General features: G+C 43.5%; 2 protein-coding genes across 3 annotated transcripts in view; both read right to left on the minus strand.

The window, feature by feature from the left end:
* Positions 1–6,146, minus strand: part of wtip (WT1 interacting protein) — a 34,587-nt gene extending 28,441 nt beyond the window's left edge. The window contains exon 1 of the mRNA XM_024419185.2: positions 4,082–6,146. Coding sequence (XP_024274953.2) covers positions 4,082–5,597 — 1,516 coding nt within the window. The 5' untranslated portion in view covers positions 5,598–6,146. The remainder of the gene's footprint in view (positions 1–4,081) is intronic.
* Positions 6,147–6,657: 511 nt separating this feature from the next.
* sdr42e1 (short chain dehydrogenase/reductase family 42E, member 1) lies at positions 6,658–10,264 on the minus strand. Of its 2 annotated transcripts, none has more exons than XM_024419199.2 (3): positions 10,161–10,264; positions 9,704–9,769; positions 6,658–9,083 (listed from the first exon to the last, which is right to left on the minus strand). In XM_024419199.2, exons 2-3 carry the CDS (start codon positions 9,763–9,765, stop codon positions 7,985–7,987), a joined length of 1,161 nt encoding a protein of 386 aa, XP_024274967.1. In that variant the 5' UTR covers positions 9,766–9,769; positions 10,161–10,264; the 3' UTR covers positions 6,658–7,984. The 2 variants fall into 2 exon arrangements, with proteins under 2 accessions (XP_024274967.1, XP_024274968.1); XM_024419200.2 differs by having other exon boundaries at positions 9,704–9,820; positions 10,161–10,206.
* Between the last annotated feature and the right edge of the window lie 7,737 nt (positions 10,265–18,001).

Below are 18,001 nucleotides of genomic sequence, written 5' to 3' on the forward strand. Positions count from 1 at the left end.
AAATAGCTATACCACGTAGTATTGTTCCTGAACTGGCCAAATGGAGGAGCTATCCTTCAGCACCACAAGTTGGTTTAACTACTTTAAGAACATTGTGCGCTCCTGGCATTTTCCTTTCAACACTACGAAGAGCACTCCAAATTGCTTAAAATTAAATCTCATCAAGATCTGTTGCCAACACCGAATAGTCATACTCATCACTTATTACTATTATTACAAATAGAAGACTATCACTTCACACAATGATACTCGTTTAGTAAAGTTAGAACAAAGCTGAATCCATGTCTAGCAATTTCACATAACAAAACTAAATATTATAGCATAGTAAGCCTACAATGTTATTGTTACACCAAAAACACCTCCTCATTTCTGATGACATTTTAGGATGGTTAGCTGAAGCTGAATAGTCCAAAAGAAATCCACATGTGCCAACTCAGCAGCGCGCGCCACTAGGCAGGATATACCCTTTGATTGAAACAAAGGCTAATGGTTTGTTATCACAATCTACTCTAATTCGCTCATTAAACAGTAGGCTAATAGTTTTATCACAATCTACTCTATTTCACTCATAAAACAGTAGGCCAATAATTTGTTATCACAATCTACTCTAATTCTCTCATAAAACAGTAGATTAATAGTTTGTTAACACAATCAACTCTAATTGGCTCATAAAACAGTAGGCTAATAGTTTGTTATCACAATCTACTCGAATTGGCTCATAAAACAGTAGCCTAATAGTTTGTTATCACAATCTACTCTAATTGGCTCATAAAACAGTAGGCTAATTGCTTGTTATCACAATCTACTCTAATTGGCTCATAAAACAGTAGGCTAATAGTTTGCTATCACAATCTACTCTAATTGGCTCATAAAACAGTAGGCTAATTCAAAAAGCTCTAATACCATATTCCCATGAAACTGATTGAGATACAACAAATGATTGGCATGGAGATGCAGTTTGGACTACTCAGCTGCAAAATGTGAAGAATAATCATTCATGATGGACAGTGATGATGGCCTATTTGAAATGAGGTAGCCTATGCCTAACTTTGGTTTGAGAGCATTAAAAATATAACATTTTCTTTGGACCATATGGTTAGGCAAAGGCAGATGTTGCAATTGTAGAATGCATTTTATGCATATTCTATAATGATAGGCTATTCAATTGGCTACATCTGTCGGTACAAACTTTGATTGAGTAAATAATGATGTAATTTACATTTATATTTTGGCGCTCCCTCACCTAAGAATTGCAGTACACCACTGTTGGGGACATGTGAAATACACTATTAGGCTACATAAGCAAGAATGGAACTAATAAGAAATAGTAACATTCAATTTGTTTGTGTACTTGAAATCATTGTGTTGATGTACCTGCAATGTTTGTCCAAAACCTAGATGTTAGAGAAATGGCATGAAACTGGAAATGAGGCAGAAACTCTGTCTGAAAATCTCTCACAATATTTAAGTGATTATGCTGTGTTCTGTTGTTGTTCAGGCAGGCCAGGGACAGTGTGTTCTCTCTACTCATGGTCTGTTGTTGGAAGGGTAATGGCAGCATTCTAAACACTTCCCATATTCATGATAGGGAGCTAATACATACAAGCTCTGAGCCATACATTGTAGCTCAGACTGCCCTCCAGAGCGGCTGCAGCGAGAGTTGAGAGTTGGGGTGACTGACACCACCACCAACACAGTAAAAGTTGACCAAACCATTTCTGAGTCAACCATGTAGCATTACTATACCGTCATTATTATTCTGAGCAGGTGATCAGACTTGACCCCCGACCGCCATGTCTGGCCTGCGAGCCAAGATCGTGTGCCAAGTGTCTGGTGCTGCCCGACTCCCCACTGGCTGGTTAATGAAGGGCTTCGTGGGGGGGTCTGGGCGGGGGCGAGCCGGGGGCGGGGCGGCTCTGCTCTGCTCTGGAGGCCTCAATGCTGGTCTGTCCCGGGCCAGCTGTTGATTCACAGCTCCTTCGCCACCACAACAAACAGAGGCCACACAGGGGCCTGCAGTGAGGCAGAGCACAGAGCAGAGCAACGCAGTGTGACAGCACAGACCTCAAAGCCCGGGCGATCAATTTCTCCACTGTCGCCATGGAAACAGAGCTGGCTCTCTCTCTCTCTCTCTCTCTTGGCCCAGCGTACTGTGAGGGGCTTCTGTCTGCTACATTCTACAGCTCTCACCTGCTCCTCTGTGACAAATGAACAGCCGTCTCAGCATCACTCTGAGCCAGCCAGCGCACTGGAGGAAAACAAAATCAAACCACTGTTCTGTTCTCAGACTGCAGCCATTTGTCCATCAGCACATTCAAAAGGTGGATAGATTCTCCCTACTTTTCCTGTGGGAGGGGAGAGTTTACACCTTCAAAAACAATGATTTCAAGTCTCAGGGAGGGAATATGTTGCAAAAGGTTTCAGCTCAGAGCACTCATGGAGAAAAAAGGAACAAAAAAAATCTAGCTTATGGAATGCACAGAGTGAAACGGCAGAGAGAGAAGTCTTTCAGAGAATGCCCGCTGCAGTGTCCGACTTGCCGGGCGTTTTCACCAAACAGCAAGACCACTGAATCACTGAAGGGTATCTACTCGCTCCCTGGGACAGAACAGAAGGTTCCATTCAGCCCCACTCAGCGCTGTGTAAACGTTAGCTCTGCCAAAACAGAAATGTGTATTTCCCTGCAAAAGCCACTCTTATCTGCCACAGAGGGAGTCGTTGTTGGCATTATAGAATACATGTTAGTTGTTAAGGTTGCAACCAGCCACTAGATGAGATGACAACAAAGCTCAGTGAAGCTAGGCTGAAGTCATGTTCAACGGCCCCTTTTAACTACAGCATGACGATTAAACAGACAAACGTTACAAGCTCCACAACTACACTGGAATAGTAAACAATGGATTTACTTAGCACTACAAAATAGCTGCTTTGTAGTAACATGAGTAACAACAATTAATAACACCTGACTTGTTACACATAAGAAAATCCCTGTTATGTCAATAGGTAATGTAGTTAGGCTGTTATTACTATGTTCTTACACTATTGTTATTACACTTGCTGTGCAAGGTACAGAGATGGAGATCAGGACTGTGATTTTATAATGAAAAGGATCCCCAGTAACTCTCTGGACAGAATTCCCCCACCCCCACCTCACCTCACAAAACACCCAAGGACTTGAGGCAAAGGGCTACCTCAGGCGTGACCAGCCAGTTCTGATTGATCAGTGGCAGGGCTGCTGTGGCCAAGCCACAACACTGTTTGACCAATCAGCCTGCTCCATGGACAAAATGGGCCTGATCACTCAGTTAATGCTCCAGTTAGCCTAACGCCGCCTCAGCCTCCCACGATACCAAACACACCAAATATTATGACAACACAAAATGTAATGTGAAGATAATATTCTTAAACTTGAAAAATGAATGTTTCGTTTTTGCACTGCGCTCTAAGAGGTTGAAGCCCATGCTTCAAATAAACTAAAATTATCTACAGTGTAAACACATTATCAAAGGGAAAATATTTATTAGGTAAATCAACTAGAACCAGTGATGAGATGTTTGTGTCAAGCAATAAAATTAGGTGTTATAATTGAAAATGTTTCCAAATCTCCATGGCCTGACCTGTGTTGTGCTGTCCTGTGTTGTGCCAATGAACATGTGCTCAGCTATAATGAGGTTAGTGACCCAGCTGAAGATGAAGTAACCCAGTGAAGCCCATCAATTGACTTATCTTTCACACATGTATGGACCACAGGGCACCAGAGTTCAAGTTCATTACCATGAGGGTTATTATCAGACCACCAAACACATGGAACGTGGAGGATGTAGTCTGCCCCTTTTACATTTTTACCTGACTAATTAATTTGACTTTGTGTAAGAATAGCCGAATTCTGACCTCTTATTGAGACATGTTTAGGGAGCTGTCATAAGTTTACAAGTAGTCTAAAAAAAGATATACCAAGATCAATCAAAATATTGTTTCATTTCATTTTTTGTTTTTCTATTTTAAAGCTTTATTCTCACTTCATTGCACTCTCATAGTGTTCCTTATAATCAACAGTGTTCATAGGAGGAGTTACACTTACCAAAGTATTCTTTTTTCATGTGCATTTCTAACTCCTTCTCCAGCTCCAAGGTGAGTGCTTCCAGACTCCTTTCTGCTTGGCTTGGGCCACTTTCCCGGCATGGGGTCACCTGGTAAGGTAGTTTAAACCTCTGCCCTGAGGCTGGAGTTTTCATATGGAGCCCATAAGAAGATGATGGTGATCCAGCGGTCACCTCTGTGTTCATCCCTGCCTGGGTTGACTGTTGTGGTGCATGCTGTGGCAGGGCCTCTGGCATCCCAGAGAGCGCTTGGAGATGGATACGACTATGAACACCGTTGGTATCGCCACAATCTTGGGTTAGTATGTCCTCCTGCAAACCAGTCCCCAGCATTGAGGACCTGGGTGAAGGCAGTTGGAGATCTGGGTAGGTGCTCATAGATCCCCTGGAGCTCTGGGAACTTCTGGAACTGTGACTGGAGATACTGGACCGGGGACTAACGACGCAGTTAGCTATTGTCCCGGGTCTTGCGCACCCTTCCTGGCTGCAGATGCTTGACCGGGGACTGGCCACCGGCATGCCATGCAAAACTGCACCCTCAAGATCATGGTTCTCCACAGGCATGTAACGCGAATCAGAATAGCTAGAACGTGGACTGGTGGTACAAGAATACTGGCTCGCTGTGCTGGACCTGGGGCTGATGTGCCTTTGGTCGTAGCCCATACTGATGCCGCTGGTGCGGTTACTGCTGGGCTTACTGCAGCAGTCATAGCTGTTCAGACTGGCCCTTGGGCTGGAATGTTTACTTGTGTCGCTGGCTGTACTTGCATAGCTAGACCGGGGGCTGAGGGCACTGCTCCCTTCACAGTGTACCAGACTGGACCTGGGACTAGTGTACTTGTCTTGCCCGGGTACCAAGAGACTCGTGCGCGGGCTACTGATGCTCGACCTCGGGCTTGCATGTTTGCTTTGCTCCTGGGAGGAGAGGGAGGATACGAAACTGGACCGCGGGCTGGTTGCATTGTATCTGCCGTCGTGGTTGGTGGTAACACATATACTGTTGCATCTGTTGCCAGGTGAAGGTACTGGCTTGTTCAAAACCACTCCATCGTACGCGCTACCAGTGCTGTACCTATGCCCCAGCACCTCCAAGGAGTACCTCCTGTGTCGCTCGGACGCGCCGCTATAACACGGCAAAGCAATTTCGGATTTGGTGCAATAGCTATCTTCATTAGGATAAACTATGTCTCTTTGAGGGGTGCAATAATCCACAGGAACGGCTCTGTTGCCATTCACGGGGCGCACGGGAGCCGCAGTGTACACTTTATTCCCAGTCATGTAATTCTCAACGCTGTGTGTCTGTTGCTGAGGCACAGAGTTGCCATTCATTGTCGTACTTTTCTGCTCGGGTATCGTTGGAGACGAAAAATCCAAATCGGGGTTGATAACCATGTCCCTCCTTAAACTGTACATTCCATCCTTGTATGCTTCATATAAGGAAAGGTCCTCCATTAATTTACTCGCCCGGAGTCCCAAATCTTCCTCATAGTGATCCATGGTTTGCTCCGGAGCCGACGAACAAGTTCAGAGAAAGAGCGCACTAGTCCACAAACCGACTACCGACTGAGAGATAGCAGTAATTGCATTTCACTTGGAAATCATAACAAAACGCAGGCTCAATCCAGGCATCGTCGCCTGTTTGCTGAACGGCCAGTGTGCTTGGAAATCTCGAAGCGGTGCATGATCTTTTTCTTCGAAAACATAAACCCTTATCACAAAGTTTCAACTTCAGGATACATTTGTCAACTTCAGTTTTTGTTCAATTGAAAGGTCTTTTACAGTCAATGGCGCGCTGCGCGGAGGAATTTTCCCTTGTCAAGTTTTTCTCCAGTTTTCCAAAAGAGCCTCACATTTAAATTTGAGGTCGAGAAAATATTGCAATGCACCACTAACAGCCACATCTTACATATTAAAAGAGACAGAGTGCGCCAAAACCCATTTTAAACACAATTTAGCGCAAGGAACTCGTTTGTGGAGAAGGAATGCGAGGAAGTGGACGGGGTGCACTCCGCCTCTCTGGAATGTGGTTAATGCTGGAGCGAAACAATGATTGCGACCAACTCAGCAAGGGGGTGCCTGAGTTTGAAAAAAGAATACTCCCTAGAGAGTACGGCTTTATTCATCTCAGCCTTAAAAAAACTGCACAAAGGACCAGTCTCACCTGGCCCAACTTCCTTTGCCCTTTTCGGTTTCGGGACAGAAACAGCTTCACTGTTTTTAGAATGGATGGTTTCTAGAGCATGCTGGACACGTATCAAAGTTTAAGTGCTGGACACAATGTATCACAGTTTAGATGCCGATTGCAGGGAAGGCTTCTCTTCTGTCTATCAACAAAGGGCTTTTGCCACCAAGATTATGCATCTCTTATTTGTCGCATGACTCGCACTTATGATTTTGTTCTTGACAGCAAAATATTGCATTCTCTCAAAAACATTGATGTTTTATAAGTTACAAAAAAGTTTATATAATGTGTGATGATTAAGCTGAGACTTGTCCCCAATTTTTTATGAAGTTGGCCTATTACTTTGTGCAACTCATTACAAACACAAATCACAAATCAAGTCAGTCGTGTAATTTTAGTCAATAATATTATAAGACCATTATCCAACTAAAATAAAGAAAAATATCCCCTATAGGAAATGTTATTACAGATACCAACAAATTATTGATCCCCATTAGGATTTGGTCACAAAACAACAAGAAAGGTTAGGAATTCAGCAGCACGTCTGATAAAAGATATCACACACTCACAAAAAAATCTGATGGACATCATGAAACATTTCAAAGTTGTACAGTATAAAAAAAGCATAAAGTCTTGTGTTAAACATCAATACATTGTCCGTCATATTTCTTAGTACCATCTTCAATTGAGATGTAAAAACAAAACCAATGTAAATGTTGGGTCCCACTTTAAATGAAGTACAACTTATAAAGGGTTTCGTATAGCATACATAAAGGCTTCATAAGCACTACATAAATGCGTCACAAATCATCTTTAAGCGTATGTCATCAGGGCGGCAGGTAGCCTAGTGGTTAAAGCATTGGGCCAGTAACCGAGCTGACAAGGTAAAAATCTGTTGTTCTTTCCCTTATAGGAAATGTCATTGTAAATAGGCCATCATTGTAAATAAGAATTTGTTCCTAACTGACTTGCGTAGTTAAATAAAGTTTACATTTTAAAATAAATTAAAAAACGGATTAAATGGTGTTTTGTTACATTTGGCAATTCACCCTACAGTGGGAATGGTTGTCACTCTTTATGACATATGGTTATAGATGATTATTTAAGCATTTATGTAGTGCTTATGAAGTCTTTATGTATGCTTTATAAGTTGTACTTCATTTAAAGTGGGACCAAATTTTGTTTGTACCAATAGACATCTGCACCAAGAGATGTCTCTTATGCATAATCAAGTTTAGAGAAAGTTAATATATCTAACTAGGTATAAATATATTTTATTTTATTTAACTAGGCAAGTCAGTAAAGAACAAATTCTTATTTACAATGATGGCCTACCGGGGAACAGTGGGTTAACTGCCTTGTTCAGGGGCAGAACGACAGATTTGAGATTCGGGATTCAGGTCAGGATTCGATCTAGCAACCTTTCGGTTACTGGCCCAACGCTCTAACCACTAGGATACCGGTCACCCCCATTGTTGGAATTTACACAAAACACAATCATGGTAATTTATTAAGACAAGGGTATGTGGTCTTTAATTTGAACAGCTCTACTCCAGGTTAATAATATTATTTTTTATTTTTACAAATTGCCAACATTGTAATTAATAAAAGGAAAACTAAACAATCCATCACCACTAGTATAGCACAAGTTTCAACATTTAAATGTGCCATTGAGATGTATCACTTTACTACTGCCTGCTGATTAACTGCCAACCACTGGGAGGTATGAGAGGGCAAGAGCTACTAGAGCTGCTAATAGAAGACCATCTAGTATCAGTCGCTGGAGACGTGAACCCCTAGGTTTTCTTCCGTGACCTCTACTCTTGAACCACTGCACAACCTCCTCCAGGTTATACTCCTGGGGCTCATAACCCAGCTCGGCCTTGGCCTTCGCCATGCTGAAGTAATGAGTCACGCCGGTCTTATACACCTCTGTGCGTGTGAGCAGAGGCTGGAAGTTATAGATTGGGCCGATGAGATGGTGAATCATCTCAGTCAGGAATGCAACAAAGTAAATGAGAGAGAGGGGTAGACGTAGTTTGGGGAAAGAGTAACCCAAACCCTCCACCAGAGGTCTGAAGAACTCAAAGTTGTTGACAGGTCTTCCGTCTGAGATGAAGTATGCCTGTCCAGCAGAGCGGTGCTGGTGCTCTGACATCAGAGCGTCTGCAGCCAGTTCGTGTGCAGATACCAGGTTGTCTACATGGACAAACTCCACTAAACTTCTTGGATCTCCATACACAAACCTGAATATCCCCTTCTCTATGTACCCAACGATCCTGGGCAGGTGCCTCTGCTCGCCAGGCCCGTATATACCGGCTGGACGCAGAGCACAGGCCCTCAACACACCTGTCCCATCTTTCAGCTCTGTACCACTGGCTTTCATCACGGCCATCTCAGCTACCGACTTGGTTCTGGAGTAGTGGTCAGGGTGGAGATGGAGAGGTAGGTAGGGGAGGCTTTCGTCACCACCCTCAATGACTTGGCCTCCGAACACTACGTTGAAGGTGCTAGTGTAGATGAGCCTGGAGACTCCAGCCTCTACACAGGCCCTGAGGACATGCTCTGTGCCCTGGACATTCACCTCTTCAATCAGCTTCCTGTTCAGCTGCTCCCTGCCAGACATGCCATAGGAGGCGATGTGGAAAACACAGTCCATGCCAGTGACCGCCTTCTCCACCTGAGCATACTCACGAATATCTCCCTTTAGGAACACAATGCCCTCTGGAACCTCTAGGCTGGGTGGGCTCATATCAAACAGAATGACTTTAGCTCCCTTTTTATGTAGTGAGCAAGCAAGGCTGTAAGAAATGAAGAATAGAGTGATCCTGTTAATCTGGAATATTGGGTATAAGGAAACCTTTCACATGTAGTGAGGGATATTCAAGGAATGTTCAGTTCAACATTAAAAACGAAATAGGAAAGTCATTAGCCTACTTATGAACAGTGCTTGACTTGGACTGAAATAGGTGCAGATAGTTATTTTGGGTGGCAGTACTGTTTATATTTAGGTGCAGGAGCTCCACAATACTTTGAGCTCATATTCTATAAAAGGAACAGGAGCTTAAGCAGTAGAACATTTGAGGTGCTGGTCAGCTCCGGTGAGCTCCTGTCCAAGTTAAGCACGGCTTATTAAGCTACCATTAGTAAGTCACAACAATTTGTTGTAAGCAGGGATTCAATTCAATTGATGGGGTGATAAGGTTCTGCCACTTTAGTATGTAACACAGAATAAATAGACAATAATGAATAACATCATTCGAAAAACTGGTATGATAACTCCCCCTAGTGGGGTTTAGAACTACCGTTACCGAATTATTTTGCACATTCACTTGGTAATGTAGAAGTTCTCTTCTGTATTGAAGAGATGAAGACTATGTACAGGCAACAATGTAAAATATGTATATTTTGATGGGCTTACCGGAAACCAAAGTATCCACTGCCACCGGTAATCAAAAACATGCATATTCGCGCCTTTTCCATTTCACTGAAAAGAAAACTTGAAGGTCATTGTGCTTGAAGTAATACCACACAGTACCTTCAGAGAGAGCATGAATTAACACATTGAATTTGTAAAAGAGACACGTGCCGAAATGTATAACAACCAGCAGTATCACAACTTGCAACCTCATCACGTAGCCATACTTGTACGATTGTGACCTATTACTTGATAGTGCTACCTTAACATTTGGCTACATTAGCTTCATGACGCAACATCTGATGCAAACTAGTTTAGCTACATAAGAGTACGACAATGACAGTTGTGTAAACCTGTACCGTATCAATCAGATCGCTGACATATTTTACTGGTCTACAGGCTGTGATCGAGGCTATCGAACATCAAGCACTTTAATTTCAATTGAAAAACAGGCTTTTACCTTGGCGTTATAACGTAGCAACCTTATCGTTGCGGTGTGACAGGCTTACAAACAACTTCCTTGGGCGGAGCTAGTGGAATTCTTGGAAGGAATTGCGAGCGGTTTCATGACTTGTCAGTGCATGGGCTACGCAAACTTCCTACTTTACACTTTTGTCGTGGTAGGTAACTCCTATTTATTGACAGAGAATTAAAGCTTTTTTAAAACATTTTTTTATTTGACCTTTATTTAACAAGTCAGTTAAGAACATTCTTAATTACAATGACGTCCTTGTCGGTCAAACCCTAACCCTGCGACTCTGGGTCAATTGTGCACCGCCTTGTGGCAATCATGGCCAGTTGTGATAAAGCCTGGAATCGAACCAGGGTCTGTAGTGACACCCCTAGTATTGAGATGCAGTGCCTTACACCACTGAGCTACTCAGGAGCCCATATATCAGGGATTTTATATGTTGTCCCTGCCAGGGACCTCATTCAGGATGTTGTCACAGGAACATCCAATTTCAGTGTATCTGAAATGTACAACAGTTCCCATACATACACCACAAGTAGTGATGGGCATTCCAGCTCTTTTCAGTGAGCCGGCTCGTTCGGCTCAGCTCACCAAAAAGAGACGGCTCTTTTAGCTCCCAAACGACTCTTTAAACAAATATGTTTTGTCTTTTTTCAAGTCAAACAATTTGCAATAGTTTGACCATGATTGGTGTTAAAACAATTCTAATTAAAGGAAATCTTACTCTACCTTAACCACAATTTATTTAGAAATGCATTGGTTTGTTATGAAAAATAATGCTATTAAACATTTACATTTAAAGTTTAACTTAATGTATATAAACAAAGTGCATATAAATCTAACCATTCAAAACAAATACAATCTGAACAGCATAATAATAGAATATTACACCATTTCAAAGAAAAATACATAACAATGTGCAAAACTGCAGCATCCCACTTAAAACATTAAACTGGTCCCTCTTTTCTCTCTCTTCTTTATTGCCATGTTATAACCAGCAGCACACAGCAATGCTGACTATATTTTGCTTTTATGAAAGATTTGCATTCAGAAATCCAAGCTGCCTCACTTTCGATGGGCTGATGCGGTTTCTTCCCTCAGTCTCCCTGTCATGACTTTAGTAAGCCGTGGGATGACAGAAGCCTTGTTCTTCCACCAGCTCAGAGGATCTGCAGATCTCTGGAGGGGCTCCTCCAAATAGGATCGGACCTACATTATGGCATCTGCTGAGGGATTCCTTCATGCTGCATACCCAGTTGGTCTCTCGTCAAACAGCATCCAAACAGCAGATGTTTGTGGCACTACTGCTGGTGCATCTGCTCCATCTGATCCCTCTTCTTCCTGTTGCCCTGGTGCCTGAGAAAGCTGACTGCTGGGGCTGTCCCTCCCTGCTGCTGAGGTTATTCTTTGAAGAGCCTCATCAATCGCTCTGGCGTTACTGAAGGCTAACTTCTTAAACCTGGGGTCAAGTGCAGAGGTTTCTGATAGCACGTGATTATATTCCATTCCGTGGAACTTTCTGTCCATTGATGAACATAGGGTGTCCATCAACTCTGTCACGTCCTGTGGTTACATTTACTTCTCTCTGGCGACTGGCTGTGATTCGCTGCAGACCCTTAACAGGAGTATAATTTTTGAGGCTGTCACATAGCTGAAAAGAGAGAATAGTAACTTATTAGTTCAGGTTTATGTTTTGTCTACGGATACTAAATTCTCATCTACTGCTTATACATATATAATATTGGATTAAATAATTATGTAGTAATAACTGCTTGCTGTACCTTTCTCCAATAATCTCCACAATGACCTGCTCAATGGGTTCCAGGACTCTGCACACCTCCACCACTTCCCATTCCTGTTGGGTCAGAGCATCAACAGGTGCATTGACAATGGCCAGGATAGAGATGATGGAAACCTTTGACTCAAGAAACCGTTTCAACATAAAATTTTGAATTCCACCTTGTAGTGCAGTCTTGTTTAGGCCTCAGCTCATGCATCCCCTTCTGGTGTTGTGTAGACTTTAGTTTTCAGCACATACTGTGCTCCTGTGGAAGTATTCCACAGCTGCTTTTGCTTTGTCCACAGTGGGCTTTATCACCTTCAGAGCATCTCTTACAATCAGGTTGATTGTGTGGGCAAGACATGGATGATGGGTCCATTTTAAAATGTTCATGGCTTTGGTTATGTTAGCTGCATTGTCGCTAACAAAACAGACCACTTTTCCATCTACTTGCCATTCTCTGGCCACTCTCAACAGTTCCTCTGCCAAGTTCTCCGAGGTGCGTCTGTCGCTGAACTCAAAGTAGTCCAGAAGACAGCTAGACATCGAAAAATCTTCAATGAAGTGACATGTAACCGACATGTAAGAAGTGGTTACCCCTGATGTCCAGCACTCTTTCCCGCACTGAAGTCTGCGTGCTCTCGTACAGTTGTGGAATAAGTGATTTTGAAAGGATTTTCCTGTTTGGAATTGTGTACATTGGATTTAGACTATTGCTATAATTTATGAAACCTCTGTCCTCCACGATCGAAAATGGCTGTAAATCGGTGGCAATCATTTTAGCCAATGCAATATCAATTAGGCCTTGTTTTGCTACAGACATATTTTGGCATAAACTGGTCCATAGAAGACTGCGTTGCCATGGGTAGCGGAGTAGGCCTACTTTACTGAGTGGATATATCTCCAAGTGTGGAGGTGCTGGCTCCACCACTATCACTAGCAGGCCCGCTAGTTTCTCGAAGCTCCGCTACAGCTAGCGTCACAGTTGGGTGCACAGTTCGCATATGCCGGCGTAACCAGCTTTATATGAGATTTTGTTTTGGCAATTTCTACACTGTGCTCCAATATTGTCTACATTATTAAAATGCATCCAAATGCTACTGTGCTTCCGAATCATTTTCCAGATGTTATTTTCACAGCCGTCCTTCCTCTCCCTCCTCCGCTGCTAAGTGTGTGACTGTGAGTGAGTTGGCTCGGCCCTCTCTCCTGCAATTCAATTCAAGGGCTTTATTGGCATGGGAAACATGTGTTAACATTGCCAAAGCAAGTGAGGTAGACAACATACAAAGTGAATATATAACAGTAAACATTACACATACAGAAGTTTCAAAACAGTAAAGACATTACAAATGTCATATTATATATATATATATATATATATACAGTGTTTTAACAATGTACAAATGGTTAAAGGACACAAGATAAAATAAATAAGCATAAATATGGGTTGTATTTACAATGGTGTTTGTTCTTCACTGGTTGCCCTTTTCTTGTGGCAACAGGTCACAAATCTTGCTGCTGTGATGGCACACTGTGGAATTTCACCCAATAGATATGGGAGTTTTTCAAAATTGGATTTGTTTTCAAATTCTTTGTGGATCTGTGTAATCTGAGGGAAATATGTCTCTCTAATATGGTCATACATTGGGCAGGAGGTTAGGAAGTGCAGCTCAGTTTCCACCTCATTTTGTGGGCAGTGAGCACATAGCCTGTCTTCTCTTGAGAGCCATGTCTGCCTACGGCGGCCTTTCTCAATAGTAAGGCTATGCTCACTGATTGTGTACATAGTCAAAGCTTTCCTTAATTTTGGGTCAGTCACAGTGGTCATGTATTCTGACGCTGTGTACTCTCTGTGTAGGGCCAAATAGCATTCTAGTTTGCTCTGTTTTTTTGTTAATTCTTTCCAATGTGTTAAGTAATTATCTTTTTGTTTTCTCATGATTTGGTTGGGTCTAATTGTGCTGTTGTCCTGGGGCTCTGTATGGTGTGTTTGTATTTGTGAACAGAGCCCCAGGACCAGCTTGCTTAGGGGACTCTTCTCCAGGTTCATCTCTCTGTAGGTGATGGCTTTGTTATGGAAGGTTTGTGAATCGCTTCCTTTTAGGTGGTTGTAGAATTTAACAGCTCTTTTCTGATTTTGATTTTGATAATTAGTGGGTATCAAGTATTTTTAGCCTAATGTTTCTTTTTCTGCTCTGCATGCATTATTTGGTGTTCTACGTGTGCTCTACACAGTGGAGGATATTTTTGCAGAATTCTGATTTACTGTCAGGGCAGAGTCTCAATTTGGTGTTTGTCCCATTTTTGTGCAGGGTGAATACATGGTCTGTTGTACGGTAATTTGGTGAAAAAGCCAATTTGACATTTGCTCAGTACATTGTTTTCATTGTGGAAATGTAGCATGAGAAGTCTGCTGTTAATAATAATGCAGAGGATTTTCCCAAGGTTACTGTTGACACATATTCCACGGTAGTTATTGGGGTCAAATTTGTCTCCACTTTTGTGGATTGGGGTGATCAGTCCTTGGTTCCAAATATTGGGGAAGATGCCAGAGCTAAGTATGATGTTAAAGAGTTTTAGTATAGCCAGTTGGAATTTGTTGTCTGTATATTTGATCATTTCATTGAGGATATCATCAACACCACAGGCCTTTTTGGGTTGGAGGGTTTTTATTTTGTCCTGTAACTCATTCAATGTAATTGGAGAATCCAGTGGGTTCTGGTAGTCTTTAATAGTTGATTCTAAGATCTGTATTTGATCATGTATATGTTTTTGCTCTTTATTCTTTGTTATAGAGCCAAAAAGATTGGAGAAGTGGTTTACCCATACATCTCCATTTTGGATAGATAATTCTTCGTGTTGTTGTTTGTTTAGTGTTTTCCAATTTTCCCAGAAGTGGTTAGAGTCTATGGATTCTTCAATTGCATTGAGCTGATTTCTGACATGCTGTTCCTTCTTTTCCGTAGTGTATTTCTGTATTGTTTTAGTGATTCACCATAGTGAAGGCGTAGACTCAGGTTTTCCGGGTCTCTATGTTTTTGGTTGGACAGGTTTCTCAATTTCTTTCTTAGATTTTTGCATTCTTCATCAAACCATTTGTCATTATTGTTAATTTTCTTCGGTTTTCTATTTGAGATTTTTAGATTTGATAGGGAAGCTGAGAGGTCAAATATACTGTTAAGATTTTCTACTGCCAAGTTTACACCTTCACTATTACAGTGGAACGTTTTACCCAGGAAATTGTCTAAAAGGGATTGAATTTGTTGTTGCCTAATTGTTTTTTGGTAGGTTGCCAAACTGCATTCCTTTCATCTATAGCATTTCTTAATGTTACTCAGTTCCTTTGGCTTTGATGCCTCATGATTGAGTATTGCTCTGTTTAAGTAGACTGTGATTTTGCTGTGGTCTGATAGGGGTGTCAGTGGGCTGACTGTGAACGCTCTGAGAGACTCTGGGCTGAGGTCAGTGATAAAGTAGTCTACAGTACTACTGCCAAGAGATGAGCTATAGGTATACCTACCATAGGAGTCCCCTCGAAGCCTACCGTTGACTATGTACATACCCAGCGTGCGACAGAGCTGCAGGAGTTGTGACCCGTTTTTGTTGGTTATGTTGTCATAGTTGTGCCTAGGGAGGCATATGTGGGAGGGAATACTGTCACCTCCAGGCAGGTGTTTGTCCCCCTGTGTGCTGAGGGTGTCAGGTTCTTGTCCGGTTCTGGCATTTAGGTCGCCACAGACTAGTACATGTCCCTGGGCCTGGAAATGATTGATTTCCCCCTCCAGGATGGAGAAGCTGTCTTCATTAAAATATGGGGATTCTAGTGGGGGGATATACTGTAGGTAGCACACAGGAGGACATTTTTCTCTGTTAGAATAATTTCCTTTTGAATTTCTAGCCAAATGTAGAATGTTCCTGTTTTGATTAATTTAATGGAGTGAGTTAGGTCTGTTCTATACCAAATTAGCATACCCCTGAGTCCCTTCCCTGTTTCACACCTGGTAGTTTGGTGGATGGGACTACCAGCTCTCTGTAACCTAGAGGGCAACCAGTGGGTCCGTCTCCTCTATACCAGGTTTCTTGCAGGATGACAATGTCTGTATTACCGATTTCTTTGGTGAAGTCTGGGTTTCTGCTCTTTAGGCCAAAGGCAGTTGACCTCAGGCCTTGGATATTCCAGGATAATATAGTGAAAGCTTTTTGTTCCAGAGTGTCCAATGTTGTTGGTCGTGGTTTGGCCTCAGGCCAGTAAGTGTGAGCAGAGCCTGCTGAGCATCTGGTACATGCCATTGGCTTGGGCGAGTGTGAGAGTGGGGGTTGGGACTGTTTGCCCGCTCACTACCTGGGCGTATGTGTGGCTTCCATGTTGAGGCCCTCTTTGCGGGGGTGGGGTGCATGGGGTGGGCAGGAGTGGCATAGGTCTGATCTGGGGGCCTAAATGGAGTGTGGGCATGGTTGAGGGGGGTGGATTGGTGGGGTGGGGGTGTGGATGTGTTTGGGTGTACTGTGGTCTGGATGTAATTCCTCTTGGCGTGGGTCCTCTATGTGTAGGTCCAGGGGGGGGGGTCCTGCAGATCTGGGAGGGTGTCTCGCTGGTCTGGGTGGGGTGTCTATTGATCTGTTGCTCCTGTGTGAAGTGTTGGGGATACGTTTGAGAGCGATGTCCTTTAGAGTTCGGGCAAAGGTGGGCACTGCTGCCTTGTAGAGGTGGACCTGGTCATAGAGGCTGTTCAAGTCCAGGGTGGAGTGGTGGGCCAGGAAAACGTTTGGTTTTGAGGCACAGTCACGGGAAATACTTGCATTTACCCGCTGTATTGTGGCGGGGTGGAAGTCTTTTCGTGGTAGCAGGGTGGAGATAACCACTTGTGCGTTGGGGAAAGTAGAAGAAGCCTTTTCAATCACTCCCTTCAGTGCTGTGGCCACTCTTTCCTGCTGTGCTCTCAGGTCATTTGTGCCTGTGTGTATTATTATGTGGCTGGGTGAGCCTAGTTTGGCCTCAGACAGAAGGTCTAGGGCGCGCTGGGTGTTTGGACACCAGAGTTTAGACACACTGTGTTTGGGAAAAAGGTTTTCTTCTTCTATATATTTCCCATTTGAGTCCATAAGTAGCACAATCTGTGTCTTGTGTTTGTCCTCAGTGGGTGTGGGGGGGTTGACAGAAGGGCTATCAGGGTGGCTGACAGGGGGGGTGCTCAGAGGGGGTGAGAGCCTCTGGGCTTGGGGTTCTTCATTTGTCTGTTGTGCTGTGATGTCGACTCTATGGTCAGGGTCTGGTGTGGACTGTTCTGCTGTGGTGTTGACTCTATGGTCAGGGTCTGGTGTGGACTGTTCTGCTGTGGTGTCGAGACTTTTGTTGGGTGCTGAGGTGGGCTGTTCTGCTGGCTTCTCTGTGGGGGTGGCCACCTCTCTAGTGGGTTGTTCTCTGTCACACGCCGTCCCCCTCAACTTCTCCTCCATCCCCCTCACCCTCTCCTCCATCCCCCTCAACCTCTCCTCCACCAGCAGTCTGATACTCTCCTCTAGTGCTCTGTTCTGCTCCTCTTTCTCCTGTTGTAGTTGTCTCACCACTGTCCAGAGTGCAGATATGTCTCTATCCACCTCCAGCTCTCCGGGTCTGGTTAAGGGACTGTTGTTGTGCTGGACTGTTGTCTGGGTCTGTGCTGACTGAAGTGTAATCACCTGCTGTTCCAGCTCCACCTGCCTTATCTCCAGCTGGGTGAATTTGTCCTTCATTTCAATGAGGGAGTGGTAATCTGTGCTGGGAGGTTGACCCTCCGCTGGGGGTTGCTCATCTGTGGGGTTACATAATGAAGAGGTCTGGTCTGATCCTCTCGGGGTGGGGGTATCTTTATCAAGGGAGAGCTTCTCCTGCTGGGCTAATTCTTTGATTAGGTGAAAGTCCAGCTGAAACTGTTTGGGGTTACTCTGTACCATTACTGTTCCGGACTTATAGATATTTATATTACTTAACTCAGAGTCCTCGTTATCAAGTATTCTGAGTTTCCACCCCTCGTTAACCCCCCTCTCTTAACAAGGGGGTAGTGTGCTA

This window comes from Oncorhynchus tshawytscha, linkage group LG12, assembly GCF_018296145.1.
Source record: "Oncorhynchus tshawytscha isolate Ot180627B linkage group LG12, Otsh_v2.0, whole genome shotgun sequence".
Taxonomy (NCBI): Eukaryota; Metazoa; Chordata; class Actinopteri; order Salmoniformes; family Salmonidae; genus Oncorhynchus; species Oncorhynchus tshawytscha.